Source organism: Pithys albifrons, chromosome 8, assembly GCF_047495875.1.
Source record: "Pithys albifrons albifrons isolate INPA30051 chromosome 8, PitAlb_v1, whole genome shotgun sequence".
Taxonomy (NCBI): domain Eukaryota; kingdom Metazoa; phylum Chordata; class Aves; order Passeriformes; family Thamnophilidae; genus Pithys; species Pithys albifrons.
Window position 1 is genome coordinate 26,589,180 of NC_092465.1, and position 18,973 is coordinate 26,608,152.

At 39.5% G+C, this 18,973-nt stretch overlaps 1 protein-coding gene across 4 annotated transcripts in view; it reads left to right on the forward strand.

Annotated features, from left to right (window-relative positions):
- The window catches only part of PARD3B (par-3 family cell polarity regulator beta), a 394,364-nt gene that overhangs the window by 181,441 nt on the left and 193,950 nt on the right, over window positions 1-18,973 (forward strand). For all 4 annotated transcript variants that reach the window (XM_071561897.1, XM_071561898.1, XM_071561899.1 and 1 more), the window contains exons 11-12: window positions 12,033-12,218; window positions 18,570-18,740. In XM_071561897.1, coding sequence (XP_071417998.1) covers window positions 12,033-12,218; window positions 18,570-18,740 — 357 coding nt within the window. The remainder of the gene's footprint in view (window positions 1-12,032; window positions 12,219-18,569; window positions 18,741-18,973) is intronic.

Here is an 18,973-nt window from a genome sequence, read left to right on the forward strand (position 1 = left end):
TGTTTCTGTTTTTATTGAGTTATTTTTAGGGAATATAATGGCAGTTTTCACCTTTGTAATCGGACTTTTGGTGGTGGTAATTCCCAAAGCTCCAAAGTTGGTCCTTGCATTGCTCTTTTTAGTAGAGTCAGTGTCTGTGTGGATCAGAGGGAAATTTCTGAATCTTACAGCACTCAATTACCTATTCTGTTGAGGATTTATTTTCTTGCACAAGCTCTTCTAAATAAGAGCTTATTTTTTGAAAAGGCTACCCATCAACAGTTTTTTCTTGTGGATTTTTTAAGTTACAAAGCACATTACTTTGAAAATGTACTTTGAAAAAAGTATGTATTCTTCTTTTCCCTCTCTTTTCCTCCAACATTACACATTTTGGTATTGTCATAGTACAAATTCTCTTGAAAATCACTGTAGCAGTGTGTGGGTATAAAAGACTGGAAGAATCTAACAGCTGTTTATAATTTTTACCTGCCACAATTGCCTGCTATTAAAGTCTAGTCTCTACAGAAAGGATTAACTACCTTTCAAAAGGTGATTTACTTATGACTGGCATGATTGAAACCCAGAAAGTAGCCACATTTATCCTTCTGGCTTGACCTTCGCTTAGATTGCTTTCTCTGTGAAAGAATGATGCCCAAGCGATGGCCCTCACTGTACCAGTGATGATGTGTGAATTCTAATACTGCTCTGCGTGCCTTGTTATCCCAGTCAAGTTTAACATCATACAAATGGGAATTACTGAAATACATTAGATAAATTTACAGACCCAGCCCTTCTAAATTAAAAAGTCCTTCAGCAGCATCTGGTAGCTCACAGGGTAAGTGTGGGTTACCATACCACTAAGCTACCAGATGTTGATGCTAACATGATGCTTGTTAAAATTCATGAGGTGTCTGAGAATAGTCTCAGCAAAGATTAAAAAAATTAAATTAAAATTGGTTTAGCTTTTTTGTTTGGTTTTAGCTTTAGCCATGATATTACATTGGACTAATCCTCTGCTACCTCAAAAGTTACAGTACTGTTTTCATCAAAGAGGAGAAAAATGCCAGCACTTCAAATGTTTGTTTTTGAAGGAAAGGCGGTGAATAATCCAGTGTTTTTCAAGGACATCTGTAACTGAATGCCCTGACTATGTAACATGCATGCAGAATTTACCTGAATACTTGGGGATTTTGTTAATGCCTGGCAATAACAGGGTAATTGCTTTATATCAGCCTTGTTCTTGCTTTGAGTAGTTCCTCAGGAACTGTAATCTGAGATGTTTTCTCTAGATTCCCTGTTACCTGTTGAGAGGAGAAGGACCACCTAATAAATGTGCCCATTCTCCACAGCTTTCCGTGGCAAAGATGCCTCTGGAAGTTGGACCCAGTAGAGACCACGCACAAAACCACTTTTTGAGCATGTTGTTCCATTAGAACTGGGTTTCGACATGGATTTCTGGAGTGAGTTTAATAGCTGCATGGGCAATGAACAAATAATATAACAGGGTCACAGTGGGTGGCATTTGGTTGCATGGATCTGTAATAATATAATTTGCCTTTACCTTGTAATAAAGCTGCACTTGCTCTCACCAATAGTTTCTCTTCAGCGAGATGGATGGGAGCAGAGTTTGGGTGTTTTGTTACAGCGATTTCTGCTTATGCATTGCTGGCAGGTAGAAAAATATATTCAGAACAGTAAACTTCTGCTCCAGCAGTGGAGATGTGATATGGATGAGGATGAATCAGTGTTGCAAACAGGCATTATTAAATTATAGGGAATTGGGTTTGGTTACACTGGCCCCTGCAACGTCTGAGAGTTATACAGTTACATTGTTTGCACATAACGAGGGCATAAAATTGGAAAACCAACCTTTGTGGGGTTGTTAGTCTTTAAAAAAAAAAGGTATAATGAGATTTTTTTTTAATGTTGAAGCAGATCAGTGAAGTGGTGTTTGGACCAACCACAGGCTGTCCTCCTTATTATCCAGTTAGCCAAATGTTCCCAGTAATTCATGCCAGCTGTTGACATGTAGCAGCTAAGTAAGGAGCTGATTCCAAAACTTGGAGAAGATCTTGATTCACTTAATTACTACAGTCTACAGAGTGGCTTGTGATTAGTGCATTCTTTAAGGTGCATTTGGGTTTTAAACTGTGCAACACTTTTTTCCAAAGGATGGTGACCATTACAGAGAGAACTGGCTTAACTGAACAGGTTTAGATTTTCCAGCTTTTCTCCAAGTAAATGGTATGCACATCAAACTGTGGCTATCATTCTGTTGTGTTTTGAAAATACACTGTTTTGATCATGTGTGTTGTTTGCATCGTGTTTTTCTCGAGGGAAAATATGTGATCTGAAGGTGCCATTTTTTTAATAATGATAGAAGGATCACTTACTCCCCCTTTCTTTATCCCTGCATTGGTAAAACAAGGAAAGCTACTTGAATGAGCACAGCTCTGGGGTAACCCATTCTGCTCCACGTCCCTTTGCAATTCTTTATTCTGTGGTGCACATAAGCAGAGGAATATGACTGGTCATAGCACCAAAAATATTTGCATGCATTTTTCTTAGGTTAGAGCACATACAGGGTAAGTTTTGCATATGCTTTATTTTTTGTTTTAAAGATTCCTTTGACTTACCAGTTTCAACTATAATCACTGTTTCTGTGGCTTCTTGGCATATTCACTGATCCCTGAAGAATGGAGGGTGAAAGGGAATAGATCAGCATTTTCACAACAAAAGCTAGATGAACAACAAAGTATTGGATGTAGCATTGCTCTTTAAGTCTTTTTTTCACACATGTATATACAGGATAGAAGGAAGCAAGATGAGTGGCAAGTACAATCAAGCATTTCTACTTACCATGTGATTACCTTTTACATTTTAGTCTTCCCCTAGTTAATTCCTTCCACTACCTTGAACTTATATGCCTGACGGAAAACCAGTTGGCCTTTTTGTTTTTAATATTCAAAGCTTAATTTCTATTACTTCCTTTAAATTGTTGCTTGCCTTTTTATGTGCAGGAAATAATAGATGAAATTACAGCCTAGGCTTAACCATTTTTCCACCTGTTTTTGTAGGTCAAAACCATGATTCTAGTGCTCAGTTATCCAGAAATGGACAAATAATTTCAGTCAGAAAGGGATTCCATCCAGCAAGTATCAATTCTCTGGTTTGTTATATTCAAAGGGAGATGAAATGGATAGGAAAAAAAAGAAGTATATATTGAAATTTTGTAGCATACACAAAATTAAGTTCTTGAATTGTTCTGTGTAATGAAGTGAAGGATGTTACGAATACACACGGCACATTTCATTGTGAATAACTTTATAAATTATGTAGTTTTTTAAAAATCCTGGGGATTTCTCCAAGAAATTTTGAAGAAAAGGATATTTTTGGACTTGTAGTTTATCTTGGTCTAGAGCAGTTGAGAAGCGAGTGTAGGTTGTGTCCATACAAGTCTATATTTCTGAAGAGAAAACATTGTGTAGTGCAGCCTCTCAAAGGTTCTCAACTTGCGTTATGCGTTTCAGCAGATGTTTGCTTGCTCATTGTGGCTTGGAGTACTGGGAACTGCACTGAGGTTTGTTGTTGAGTTACTCTGGTCTTTACGAGACTCAGTGAGAGATCCCTGGTCAGATGGAATGAGACCGTCCTTCCTGTCACAGGAAAAAGAAGGTGTGGCACAAAGTATCCCTTATCTCGGGTTTTGGTGGGACTCGCTGTTTTATCAAATGGGAATAATAAACTGTTTGAGTAATTAAAGTAGCTTTAAAAAGTGGCTCTTTTTGGAGCTCTCCTATGCAGCGAAGTGCTCTTAGAGTACCAGCAGAGCAAGTGGAATTTTCCATGTGATAGCAGCTGTCAGCATCTTAGAGACTGCAGAGACCTTATTGCAACTGGTCCACTATTGCTTTCTCTGTCAAGCCCATTGTAGTGTTATGATCCAGCAATGATTTGTCTTTCAGATCCCACTCCTCCTATTTTCCAGCAAATATAAGGAGTCTTAAAAGGATGGTCTGAAAGACCTGGTCATAGCAGTCATTGCCTGCAAGAACTTCTGATGACGCTCTGCCTGCTGGTAAAGAAAAAGTTAGAGTGGATACAAGTAAGGAGAGAAAAGCAAAATATTCCTTGTACCATGAGCTAATATATTTGCTTACAGAATTGCTGCCCCAAGCTCTTACGTTTAGGAACCCCACCTCATAGCATTGCAAAATGAAAACTGTTTACTTGGTAGTATCAGTCTCAAAGTTGTTTGCCAGCCCACTTTAATCTATGTAATCATAAGTATGTATACATCAGAATAGAGGCATATAAAATATGGCTCTTAACAGAAATTGAGTCTTCATATATTTTATACGCTTTTATCCAGATCTACAGTATTTGAATGTAATAAAAGCAAAGTATTTGGGCGTTTTTCTAAATCTTGCTGGCAACTGCCATTTACAAGGGTCACCAGATTTATTCCATATACTATATGAACACTTCCAAAAGTCTTTCTGCCTTAGGATACATAAAAAACATTTTCCTAGGCTGACTTAATGTAAAACGTGTGCATGTGGTGTTTGAAGTAGACATAAAAGAATACGCTGCTTGTTGCTTTGTTTGCCATCCTTTAAAACAGTAACAGTAAAACGAGTAAAGCCTTGGATTTGTACATCATAGTGTTCTGAGCAGTTTGCCCAGAATATATTCTGAAATTACACAGTAGCAGCAATCCTAAATTCACCCTGAAAATACCATGCAGTCTTCCACCTTCATGTGTGATAAGATTTTAGGGTCTAAGTGCCAAGGTATATTAACTGCACAGGGCTCCTGCTCAGCAGGGTGCATAAGCACAGGCTAACCCCATATGTGAGCTGAAAATGGGTGTTTTCACAGTGGTGCTTGCCTTGACTGAGGACTGAACTAGTTAATTTTTGTTCCTCTGTTTCCACGTAACTTAGAAGGTTAAGTGAAACTGCGTTTTTAAAAGTTGAAGAGCAACAGACACCAAATTGCAAATACAAAACTTTTGCAAGATCAAACCATTTCCTTGGGTAAGACCTGCTGTGGTTGTTGAATAGGCATGTCAAGCAAACTGGATGTGTCCAGTGACATAAAATAATAAACCCTGAAATGTACTGTATCTGCCTTGGATGGAGAGCGGCATCATTCTGTCAGTTTTTCAAGCTATAATTCCATAGAATCTACGTAATTGAAACCAGAGCCATTCTATCTAATATGACACAAATTTGTAGTGTACCATGTTAATGTTACTAGTATGCAACTACAGTATAATATATCTCCATGAATTTCCTGTTGGCTTTTTTGTCTTAGCAGGGTGTGCCATTCAGTGGCAAATAGTGACCATTTAGTTTTTATTGCAGTGTGGAGTACAGAGGGTTTTAAAGCAGCCTGTCTGAAAGCATCTGTCAGAAATGCTAAAGATGAATGCATGCAGCAGTGACTTCAGTTATTTACTAGATTGTGACGAGATTACAACACTGTATTACCTTTGAGTATTACTTTCAAGAGCATTACAGTGTATCTATTGCAAAATACAGAGTAGACTTTATAGTGAATGAATGACTGAACTGTCAGCAAAGTATTTCTTAATTGTGCCTAAGTGCTTGGAAAGAACATTGAGCGTAGTACAAATAAGGGGATATCTTCTTTTCAAGCTTTTCTGCTAATAATAGTTACATGGTGCCACAATTGCAATATTTTTCTCAAAAAGTAATTACAAAAGCATGCAAATGTCTTATTTCCTTCATAAACCTTTGAAAATAACCCTCGTGGGTCTTTTGCCTTTTGCTCTCGGCTCTGAATGGCACCCCAGGGAGTTGACATCTCTTATCAGGAACGAGCAGCCAGGCAAGGGGCAGCCAGCATATTGAGAGGCCAGAATAGTGTGCTGGTCAAGGGCACAAGACAGGTACTGAAAGGTCTCTTGTAGTGGTAAACAAATGCTATTTCCTTCCTGCCTTAAGTGAGAGCTAATTTTTTTTGTAAGCTTCTCTTTTGGCAAAAGAACAATAAGCATAAATAAGGCAACCTTTCCAGTGAGAGATTAGCATTAGATTATCATAAATCCACTGATTAAAAATGCCATGGTCAATGAGAACAGGCGATGTCAGATTAAATAAAAGGACTAACTGAAAATGGTGTCCCATGGTGGACAGAGGGATAACACAGTATTGTGTAGATAGAACCAAGGACTGAGGAGAAAGGGGAAGAATGAAATGCACAGGACTTTTTTCAAAGGTTACAGTTCTCATTGTACTGGTGATCAGTTTTTGTGTGTTGTGGAAGTAGGAGAAGGCTAAAAGTATATTCTATGTGATCTTTAAACTTCTGAGAATTTATTGGTGAGACCAGTAAAATTTTAGTTGCTTTTCAGAATCCTTTATTATAGCCTTTTAATTAAGAATTCAGAGATCTGAGGTATAGATATGCTTCTAAAAATTAAAATCACTGGCAGACCATAAATTAATCAAATGTATCCTTGGATATAGGTTCTCAGTCTGCACTGTTGAATGTTATTTAGTACTCTGTTATCAGGGGTTTCTGCTTTCAAATCTAGCAAACTGTGTATTCTCACCTTCATGTAAACTCTTCTGAACTTTTCTGTCTGGTTTCTGGTGATTCAGTAAATGTCAGAATTGATTTTTCTGAAGTTCCTTGCAGGTGTATAGGTAAATTAAAACATTCCTGTCCTGATTTCCCTGATTTTTGCACTGGGGTGGATAAGGGGGCAGATTCCTCCTCAGCAGGTTCACTGGTGACACAAAGCTGGGATCAATACCCAGAGAGCTGTGAGGCCCTTTAGCAGGATCTCAACAGGTTGGAGGGATGGGCAGAGAAGAACCATCTGAAGTTCAACAAAGGCAAGTGCAGGGTCCTGCTCCTGGGGAGGAATAACCCCAGGCACCAGCATGTGCTGGGAGCCAAACTGCTGGAAAGCAGCTCTGTGGAGAAGGACATCGTGGACTACAAGCTGTTCATGACCCAGCAGTGTGCTCTGGTAGCCAAGAAGGCCAATGGTATCTTGGGATGCATTAGGAAGGGCAATTCCAGTAGGTTGAGGAAGGTGATCCTGCCCCTCTACCAGCCCTAGTGAGGCCACATCTGCAGTGCTGTGTCCAGTTCTGGCTCCTCAGTATAGCAGAGACATGGAGCTCCTGGAGCAGGTCCAGCAGAGGGCAACAAAGATGATTAAGGCACTGGAGCACTTCTCTTATGAGGAAAGGCTGAAGGAGCTCCAGGTTGTGGAGTCTCCCTCACTGGAGATACACAAGAACCATCAGGACACAGTCCTGTGCCATGTGCTCTGGGGTGGCCATGCTTGAGCAAGGGGGTTGGACCAATGACCTACTGTGGTCCCTTCCAGCCTCACCCATTCTGTGATTCTGTGAAAAGCACAGGCCAGGCCATCTCAGAGCTCTGCCCATCTTGAAAACTCATAACTTGACTATGTGGATGTTGATTTATGCGAAGATTTCGTGTTTATCCTACCATTGAGTTACTTTCCTATGTCTGCAGTAGGGAATAGCTTTGGTGATACACTATCATTTAATTCCTAAACTGCTGGGGTATGATACATTTGCTATGGAAAATACATGATGTGGTTGTTGACTCGGTAATTTATAACATTAAACTGTACGTTTTTTCCCAGACTAGAAACATATTTGTGTTGCAGCTCGTTTCATTCATTCTGTGTTTGAGCGAATTCAGATTCTAGGATGATTTTGAGGTATGAAGTATTTCTAATGGAATTCAAGGTTTAGTGCACTGAAGAGGATTTCTTTTACCAGACCATAATTCAGCTGTTGGTGGTTGCTCTGTTGTAAAGTATTGATGTCTTGGGATAATGTTTTAGCAAAGTCAGGGAAATGGAAGCAGTGGGAATCCAGCTCTGTGAGTCACCAGCAGCATTTAATATTCATACCTGCATAGTCTAGGAACAGAGGCCATCATTCATTAAATTAGTTGCCCAAATGAAGCAGTTAATTGATGAGCTGTTAACTTGAGGATGGCTGGAGCTGTTTTTGGTCATCGATGAAAAGGCATTGCTTGAGAAGAGCATTATCATCAGGATAATAATTTGAAACCATTTAGCAAGCATAAGATGAAATTAATCTTCAAGGTTTTATTAATCTCTTATTTCTCTTCTGTTTTGCCTCCTTTCTGCTGCTTCTCACATCCTCACACAAGTAAATTTTCAATCTTGTAGTCTTGATGTTGTAGACTGACTACCAGGCATTTGCTATCAGATGCCATACAATGAGTAGCAGCTGAAAATTTTAAGTAAAGACAGTTTATTTTCCTTACAATTAATTTTTCACTGACTTGTAGATGTGCCTCTCCTTTTCTTTTACCCATCCCTGTGACATCATTGAATTGCCATTCAGCGTGCACCATGGATAACAAATTTTTGACAGTGCTATTAAACAAAACTCAACATTATTTTTAAATCAGGTTTTTTCAATCCCAGAATAAGGCAGAATATAATTAGAAGGAGACATTTTTAGGATGATTGACTATATTGAACAAGAAACTTGGGAAGGACTTTAAAAAAGATTAGAGTTCTCCAGTAACAGGTAAAAGCAGCTTAAATTAAATTTACTAGGGTTTTATATGATGAAATTATCTGTTTCACAGAGAATTGTAGCAAGGAAAATGGTAGACAAATGTTATGGATTCCAAATTAGGTACTAAGGAAAACATAGAAAATGAAATACTGGCAAAAATTTACTGTACTTGTCTGGTGTCCTGCTGAACACACCCAAGCCTGCAGATAGTGACGTGGTAGGTTACTTAGCAAGGGTTAAGGCATGGCATTGTTTAGCTAAAGGAAGCTGGGAAATTCAGAACATTGAACAACTCTGGTCCTTTTTTTTTATGACTATGCTTCTAGCAATTTGTTTGCATCAGAACCTGAAACTGGACTAGGTTATACTGAAAAACTGTGTGTAGTACCATACCTTAGTAAGTTTACAGTGGAGACTTCTAGTGACCACCTAGTCAAGTCTTTTTCGCAGAATCACAGACTATTCTGAGTTGGAAGGGACCCACAAGGATCATGGAGTCCAACTCTTTAAGTTCCCCCATGTATTGTAGGTAAAGGGGTTTTTTGAGGCTCATGGACATTTCCTTGCTTGTCCTTCAGCGAGATATTTCTTATGACAAAAATGGCCTGCAAAGAGAAAGAGGAAAAGTGCTACTGTGAAGTGTTTTGAAGGAGATTTTTATGTCCCCCCCTCGGTTGTTTCTTTGGGCCTGGAGCTGAGCACAGTGGTGCTGGGGAGAAGGGGATGGTGTCCTGCCTCCCACAGCCTCCGCTGCTCCCAGCACTGCCATGGCCTTGGGCATAGCCAGGAGAGCTGGGCCTTGTCATCAGTGCCTTGAGTGGGTCAGAGGCAACAGTGATAGTACAAATGAGTGGTATTGATTAGAGTGCTTGACTCAAAATCAAGCAGACTCCTTGGCCTGGTTTATTTTCATATATTGGTTTGAGGGGCATGTATAGATCTTCTTGTCTTTGATTTTTTACATGGTTGTGTTAACAAATGCATGAAGTCTTCAGTCTGAAAATAATTTGCATCTTGGAGCTTAGAGTGAAACAAGTAAGGTGCTCCTGAGAAAGAAGCTAAAAAAACCCAACTTTTTTTCTTGATAAAAATCCTATGCTGTCTTTTCCTTGAAAGCCTTTTTTTTTTTTGGTTGGAATAATAACCTTTGTGCCTGGGATTGCCTTCAGCTGTTCCCACTAAAATTTAACTGAATGTGACTGGATTCAGTTCTATATGAAGGCGAAGTTTGTACTGAGGTAGCATTGCAGAGCAATCTGTGACTGCTCTGGTTAAGATAGGCAGGAGCACTGGGAGCTTTTTATGTCCTGTGATAACACCTCCCTCACTGTTTTTCTAGTGGTTTTGAGAAAGACAAAATGGCAGCATTGACATAGAGAAGGGGCAAGTGTGATGCAGGAGTAGTGTAAAGTAGAAGAGACACACAAGAACTACTTGCTTAGGGGACAGGAAGGTGATACCAAGTCGTGTCCTGAAGGCAGGAGGCATCACATCTGCTGCCCTGAGAAGAATTTCTGCTGTCTAAAACTGATTAGGATGTGCCATTTAAGTAGAGTTTTGATCTAACAGTTCTGAATTGACTGACAAGAAAATTTGAAAAAAACAAAAGATTGGGCAGAAAAATCTGTCCCCTAAAACCTTGAGAAAGTTAAATGCAAAATGCCCATGTTAGAAAGCCAGTAATAGTGGTTTTTAGCTTACACTGGTTCGTCTGAAGTCAGAGCATGAGTGTTTGCAAATTACCCTTCTGTATATTTCACAGTTGTTATGAACTTACGGATTTTGGGGTGTATGTTCAGGATGTCTGTATCCACAGCTATGAAATAAAGGTGACAGATTTGTAAGTGAGTGTGCTATATGTATAGTCTGGTGAACAAAGACAGAAGCACAAATGAGTAACGCAGGTACTGGAGATGAATGCTGGTATCAAGGCCATTGTCAGTGTTAGTGCTGTGTCATTTTTATATTTGGCAGTTAGGCAAATTGTATTGACTTTAATATCATGTAGTTACATTCCAGGAAAAATTTAAACATGGTGCATACTGGGATTGAGATTGATAGTCCCAGTTCTCTGCCTGATGAGATTCCTCTCTAGCCAGCAGTTGCTTCTCATCAGTCAAAGGGCATCTGAAATAAATGAAAGTGTACTTAGTGGTTACCGTTTCTTCAGGATATTAATTTCTGCACTTATTTCTGGGATCATACTTCTTGTTGATCAGACAGCATGATACATGAATGCTCTGGCTGCTGAGAAAACATCTGTATGCTGGCCCCTCTGCTGCCAATTGCATTGCTACTGTGTGTACTGCAGTTTAGCTCCTGGTAACCATCCCTCCCCGGGGTAAAAGGCTGATTGGCCCAGCTCCTGCACTCCTCCTTGCGTGTGGCCTCTACTAGATAATGTAACATAAGGGTTTTGACACCCTTAAAGGCAACACCCAGTCATCTTTCAATTTGTAATTGTCTCTATGTTTCCTTTTCCTAGGGGTTTTCCTATTAAGTTTTTAACACTACTGTTTCAAAGAATAGAAGATGTCCAAATGACAAGAAACAAAAGCTAATTAATTGTCTTAGAGTTACATGGCTAAGGAAGAGTGGAATGAAATCGGATGTGATGCATAAGATCTTTTCCACGAACACCTTCCATGGACATTTTATTCCATAATAGGTCTCCTTGTCCTGTTTGTTTTTTTTTAATGAGGTGTGCTAGAATATATACTTCAGGCAAGAATTTGATTTTGTTTAATTTCATGATTCTAACCTTCTTTGAAAAAACAAGCTCACACCCTCCCCCAACAACATACAGCCCTGCAAAATGCAGATACTGGGTACAGGAAAGGAAAGTTCTTTCTGATCTTCTGGAGCTCTGAATGCTTAACTTGGCCTTCTTGTAAACAGCAGTCTAATTTAGGGAAAATCTTGGGATCAACCTGTACCAGAAAGGGAAAAAAAAAGAAGAATCAAACCTCTCTGGAATAAAAGTATGTACAGAGGGGGTTAGTGTAGAATAAGTTACTGAGCTTTCAATTCTCACCCTCACTTTTGTTACACCAGCTTTCCTCTGCAGACAGGTTTAAGGGAAGGATAATTTTTTAAGGATGAAACTCAATTTTCAGAGGGGAATGGGATTTAACAGTACAAGTATCATTACAGTTTGTGAGCTGCATGTAAAGATGTTGAGTTTTATGGCTTACGTTTTTAATGCAGCTCTGTTTGAATGTCTCTTCTATATTCTGCTGCAACATCAGTTTTATATCATGTGGAACTAAGCTATCTTACTTTCTATTTAGGCATATTCCCAGGTATCATTAAAAATAACTTTTTAAGCCAGATCTTGTGAAAATGTCACCCAAATGCATTGTTGATTATAAGGCTGCTTCTTCAAGCCTTCTGGAAAAGACTATTTCTTGTCTTATGAACCTGTGGATGCAACTTACGCTGTCTTTTCACCCATATTTTCATCCTTGTTTTCTCCAACAGAAAGGAGAGCCAAACTGCAGTATTTTTTCTCCAGAAACCACAGAGCAGCTGACCTTTGAGATTCCTCTGAATGATTCTGGCTCTGCTGGACTTGGTGTGAGCTTGAAAGGCAACAAGTCTCGGGAGACTGGAGATGATCTTGGGATTTTCATCAAGTCTGTTATTCACGGAGGTGCTGCTTTTAAGGTATGGAAGAAGCACATCAGGAGATGGTTGTGTTAGAATTCTGTCCTTCCTGTGTTGAGTGCTGAATCTCAGTTGATGATTATTCTAGGAAGGAATACCTTGGTCGCTCATTCCTTTAGATGAACTGCAAGTCTCCTATTTTGTCCCACGGTTCTGGTGTGTGTGATAGGGTTTGCCACAATGAAAGTGAATGGGTAGAAACCTTGGGGGACATGTGGGTGCTGCAGGGAAGGGGAAAGGGCAAGAAGGAGTCCAGAAGGTCCAGAGAAGAGCAACAAGGCTGGTGAAGGGACTGGAGCACAAGCCCTGTGGGGAGAGGCTGAGGGACCTGGGGTTGTTTAGCCTGGAGAAGAGGAGGCTCAGAGGTGACCTCATCACTGTCTAGAACTCCCTGAAGGGAAGTTCTAGCCAGGTGGGGGTTGGTCTCTTCTCCCAGGCACTCAGCAATAGGACAACGGGGCACAGGCTCAAGCTCTGCCAGGGAAAATTTAAGTTGGAGATCAGAAAAAATTCTTTCCAGAGAGAGTAATCATGCATTGGAATGGACTGCCCAGAGAGGCGGTGGATTCACCATCCCTGGAGATTTTTTAGGTGAGATTGGACATGGCACTGAGTGCCATGATCTGGTAAATGAACTGGAGTTGGACCAAGGGGTTGGACTTGATGGTCTCGGAGGTCTTTTCCAACCCCATCGATTCTATGATTCTATGGACAGCAATGCATAGGTATGAGGAGAGGCTGCCTTCCCACCTGCAGGCAGGGAGAAGTTTCCTTGCTGATGGCCTTAGTGACACAGAAGTTGATACTACACTATCCCTGTAAATAAAACACTATCTCATAATTTTCTTCTTTTTTTATTTAAAATATTTTTTGTCACTATGCCAAACACATGTCTTGGCTGAACTTGACATCAATAGTGCGAAATAACCATGTGTTCCTGAGATGAACTGGTAATATTAAATTGCTAAATGACAGCATTATGAGTTGTTCTGTTCCCTCTAAGGCCTGTACAAAGACTGTTGTATATTTTATGATTAAAAAGCATTTGAATTATTTTTTAATCTTTAGGAAATCTGTTGACTGCACGTTTTCCCCCAAAAAATAAAACTTGAAAAATGGAACTTTTTTGATAATACTAACAGAAGACTTACTCTTTCAGGGCTAATATGTTTAACTCTTGTAGATCCATAATGTAATTTTAATCTTTTGTGTTATCTCAACAATTCCTTGGAGTTTTCTGTAAAAATACCTTTTAATTCAGTGTATGTAGATTGCTCTGCTGACATCAGCCTGCTGAGTAAGACAATTCACAGCATTAAAACTTTCATGATCATCTATTTACAGCAGCTAGTAAATAGCAATAATCAAGGGTTCAGCTTTGATCTGAATGCTTAATAGTTCCCTGCTTCTGTTATTTACCTGTCCTAGGCCCATAGTTGTTTCAAAGCTTGGATCTTCATCTACTTGGTGTATATCAGAAATGAGTTAAGGCACAGCTGGCCAAATTAGGGCTGGATAGACTCAATTTATGTGTGTGTCTGCTATAGAGTACAACTCGTTTTACAGTGGAAATGGAGCTGCCCTCTTTGTTCTCCCAGCTCTTCCCTGAGTAATGGTCCACACCAGTTGCAGTGACTGTATTGTTGTTTTGAACAGCAAAACTTGTGGAGCCACATTCCAGCACTGTCAGTCAGTGGGCTGCCTGACTTGTCACATCACAGACACATGGGGCAACCCTTTCTCCCTCTGTATATCCACCACTATTCCCCCACAGTGACTCACTCCAGAGCTGATCTGGGCTGGTGATGTCTGCAGGCTGGTGAGCAGAACTCCTGTGCTCACACCTAAGTAAACAGGCACAGTTAGTCACCATGACTAGATTATTTTGCCCTGTGGTAGCCTGTGCTCCTGTGACCTGTTCTCTGTTCTACCTCACTATAACCCTTTTGCCATTAGAGCTGTGTTGTGGCCATAGGTCTCAGTGTGGGCTCCAGAGCCAATGAGGCAGTAGCTGAGGCTGTAGCTTCGACCAGAACTGTTCAGAGAGTCTTTGCTGTGTGTTTTATACAAGTGCTCACAGAATGCAGTCATTTTGGCAGTGTCTTAAGAACCACTGTTGTGTATGCATGGAGAACAGCTGCCTTTCTTCTGTCTAATGACCTTTATATAGAACTCAGCCTAATCAGTGGGTATTAACAATTAATAAAATTTCTTGTATAAAATTTTAAAGTGTGCACATATTTGTGCATAAATATTTAAAGATGTCCTATTGTCCTTATTTTAAATCTCTTCTTGGAGCAAGTTTTGAAATAAAAAGCCTTTCTTTCCAGCTGGTAGTTGTCCAGAGCATTTTCCCATGCTATTCATTGTTGCTCTCTGAAATGGATTATTATGGATTAAGACATGTGCATTTGCTTTTCAGTGTACAATATTTTCTTGGGAAACTGTCACAGAGGAAATCGTAAGACTCACTGACATGAGAATTCTCTCACTATTTCTCACTTCTGCATTTAGAATTTAAATTTTGTTCGATTTTAGTGTATCATGCTAATGTGAGTGGGAACTTTATCCCCTTGTCTATGCAGTCACTGCTTGTCTTCAAAGGAAGATATGCAATACATCAAATTTCAACACATTTGTTCCACTGCTGAAGTAAATCCTTCTAATACTGTATGAAGGTTTTAATACATTAGATTTCTTTTACCAGTGTTTTTTTGAGAGTGAAGAGGTAACGTATGGGATGCAGACCATCTTCTTTGGTTCCTGTTACTCATTATTGGTTTGAACCAAAGGTCCTGAAGAGAGGCCGACATTTTTAGTTTTTTGATACATTTAAACATTAGTCTAGCTCTGATATGTTAGTGGCATTGCAAAGTGCAATAAGGGATTTGTAAAAAAAAATAAAATAATGGAAAGTTTAGGTCTTTAATTCTATACTTGATCATTTTTTTTGTCCTAGATGAAAATTTTAGAAAATGTCAATGCATGAAGCATCATACATGGTACAGTAAGACTCAGTTCTATTTACTGCTCTTGCTACAACACCAAAAGAAATAAAAATGCCTTAATGTTCCTAGTTGGTATTCTAACACTGTATCCTGCAGGAATAACAACAGTTGCTTTTGCTGATTGAACCATTATGTCCTTTTCCTAACATCCTTTTATAATTTTTGAAGTGTCTATTTTTTATCATCCCTAAGATAAGAGGTTAGTGGAATACTTGATATTTGTAATTATGCAGAGCCTTTCATGTGAGGAAGACTAACATTTGACTGAGTTTAAATGCAACATCTTTCCCCATAACTTTAGAGTTTTCAGCCTTGTTCATCTCGAGACATCTTGGCCTTTTCCTTGGGATGCATTGTCTAATTGTCTACTGCAGTGGAGCCATTATAAGAAATAATGGAATACTTTCTATGTGTTCAAATCAGACATGGTGTGGGTTGGACCCCCTTGGTCCTTCTGAGTGCTGTTGCAGTAAACATTGCTTGTTGTGTGCAGTGGATGGGGACAGTGGATAATTCCAATAAATGCCACTGGGGAATTCCAGAGAGAGATGTTACTGGTGTGGTAAGGGAAATAACTAGGTGTGCTTTGATTAAAAGCCTAAGTCCTTGAAGGACATGGCATTATGTCTTCCTACTCTACTGTAACAAGCCCAAGTCTTGTCAATGACTGTGTGAAGCCATGTGGAGGTGGGTTCTACTCCTTGCTGGGAGCACTCATAAAAAACAGCGTTTTTTGAGTAAACCAGGGAAGAGTAACATCACCCCTTATTAGAATAGCTCACTTGCAGTTTCAGACATGGCATTTAAAAACTGTTCTGCTGAAATGCCAAGTGTTGTTTTTCTGCTCAAAAGCCACAAAGAAACCTACCCCTCAGAGATGAAAGAAGAAACGTGTTAAAACAACATTTAGCTTGTTTAGAGCCAAGCAGATTTTCTTGCAGTTCAGGCTTCCAAACCAGGCCATAACACAAGGAATGTGAAATCTGTGTTTGGAAACTTTATTTAAACGTTGGGATGTTTTTCCTGGGTCTTTAAATGGCAAGAGGTTTTACCGGGAAATAACTTCTACCTGGGCTTGTGTGAAAACAGTGTTCAGCTGCCTTCCAGCTTCTCTGTTACAGGTGACTTAGCAAGTGTGCTTGATGAACACTTATAAAGGATGCACACCTTTGTTTCTCTGATCACAGTGAAATGTTGAATTTTTCGTTTAATGTTTCACGTAGCAGAATGGGAAGAAGGGAGGATGCATCAAAAGAAGCTCTTTATGAACTAATGTTATTAAAATGTAAATAAAGTCTCATACAAAAATATTACGAGGAACTATAAAAATCAGGCCAGTTGAGAGCTTTCTGAGGCTCGGTGATTCATTTAAGAATATGCTTGATGTTCAGGGCAGTTGCATAGTCAGTAGATGTAGCCACGACAAGATGCATTTGAAATTGTAACTGTATTTACTTTAGAAAGAAACTTTAACAGATATTTTTACATGATGGTTAATCCACAGAAAGGAAAGAAGTAACCCAAGAACCTATGGGATGGTAGGAGGAGGACATGAGGATCTGTAAAATTTTCGAAGTCTTACAGAAACTCACAAAAAGTAAACTATTTTTTCTTCAAACTTCTGTTGCCGTGAATAGCTTCATTCATTTCAACAAACTTTGATAGAACACAAAGGAATTACAACATGTGCAAATAATAAAATTCTCTGTTCAACAGTGTTAACTCTTCTCTCTCATAAACTTTAGCACGTGTGGTGGGATCATTTTGTATCAAGAGAAATGTTGGGGATAACTTACTGGCTTTGGCTGTATGTGCATTTAAGTCAGCATGAAACATTCAGCAGAGAGGTGGGAGGGGTTTCAGTATCTCTTCCAAATGACATTCCTGTTTTCTATCCCACACTCTCCTGAGGAAAGTTGTATTTCTCTTCATTTTCCTTCACTGAGTGACTTATCTCCCAACTCTGTCTCCTTGTCCATCCCAGTTTATTTTGGATTCTGGTCTATGCTGTTTCTAGTTCTGCTCTGTGGTTATCTCTACTCTGCTGTGGTAACAGTGATAACCAGTTCGTTCCATCAGAAGTAACACTTAATAAAGCTGGGTGTGTCACAGCTACTGGAGCTCACTTGAGCAAAAGTGACTTAGATTTGGCAGCAATAGCAGAATAGTTAATTGAACATTGTAGTTACAGAAAAAATAAAAATCAGATAGTATATATATTTTGGATTACTCAGATACATGAAATATGTAAACAGTTTGGATTAGTGCCTTAGGAAGAGTTTGTGATGAGCCTGTGAATGAATGAGATTCATTTTAACCATGCATTGTATTTCTGTGCAAGAGCTTTTTCTGTCATTCTTTCTTCACCACCTTACATTGAATATCTTCAGTTTCTTACTCTCTCTCCTCCTTGTTTGAGGTGTGATGCCAGCCTGATAGTTGTGATCTTGACAAGCTTTAAAAGAAACTCTTGCGTCTCAATTAAACAGACCTTGTTTTCTTGTTAGAGAGAGAAAAGTCTGTGGCACATGCTTTTGTGAAAAGAATCACAGGTCATAATGACAACAGCAAGAGGGCTCCTAAATGACAAAATAGCAGTGCCCACAATTTTATTTCACCCACAAGTGTCAGCTCACCTTGGCAAATGGAAATGAATGACTTTTCAAAGCATAGGTTTCTTGATGTGGCTCAACCCTAATTTTGTTATTGGCAGCAGTTTCGAATGTTGCAATGTAGGGACCGCGTTAATTAATAAGGATGCTTAAGTCTTAATGACTGAACTGAGAACTCTAGTCCATATGATGGCATGGCAGTTGTGACAAGGATAGACACTAGTGAGACAGTAAGACAAAATTTTTGGAGCTGATTCTTACCAGACCTTAATAGCAGATAGTGTAGGGAAAATAAGTTGCAGTACTCCTTTGTGGTTGCAGTGGGGATACCAACAGCTGTGGTGTGAGCCCTTTGAGCTGACCAAAAGCTTCTTTTCCCTTTCTGGGGTGGGTTCGGTTTCTTTTTGTTATTTGTATTATATTGACTTTGGGGGTTTGGGGTTTTTTGTTATTTAGTTTTTTTAACTGATACAAATAAAACTGCTCATGCAAGAAAAACAGCGTTCTGTTTATGCATTTCTGTGTTTTTATTTGCATTGGCCAAAATGTAGTAAAAAGGAAAAAAAAAGGCCAATTGCTGGACACAAACTTATTTAAGTACTGTGCAGGGTCCTGTTTCTTGAATTATAGGAAGCAATGTCTGATTGTCTTCATCTTGCTTCCCTGTATGTAGAACCTCTGCCTAATAATTCTTGGTTTTAAAAAAAATTGTTTTTATTTTTCGCTTACAGGATGGTCGTTTGCGAGTAAATGATCAACTTGTTGCGGTTAATGGGGAGTCACTTCTGGGCAAGTCCAACCACGAGGCCATGGAAACCCTGCGGCGCTCCATGTCCATGGAAGGGAACATCCGGGGCAGGATCCAGCTCGTGGTGCTCCGGAGACTGGAGGTGCAGGCAGAGGTGAGGCAAGAAATGTACTCATTAGGTGAATGTCTCTCCAGTCCCAGTGGTTTTGCATGCAGGAGATGATGGCTAAAGGTGTGGTCACGAAGAGTGTCTCCAACAGATGGAATTCTTGACTTCATGGAGAGAGGATTCACACAATGTTCTGGTTGATACCTCCTGGTCTTGCTGTTCCTGTTGAGACCAGGCTAGAAGTTGCCTCTTATTTTAGTTTGGCAAGTGTTGGAACA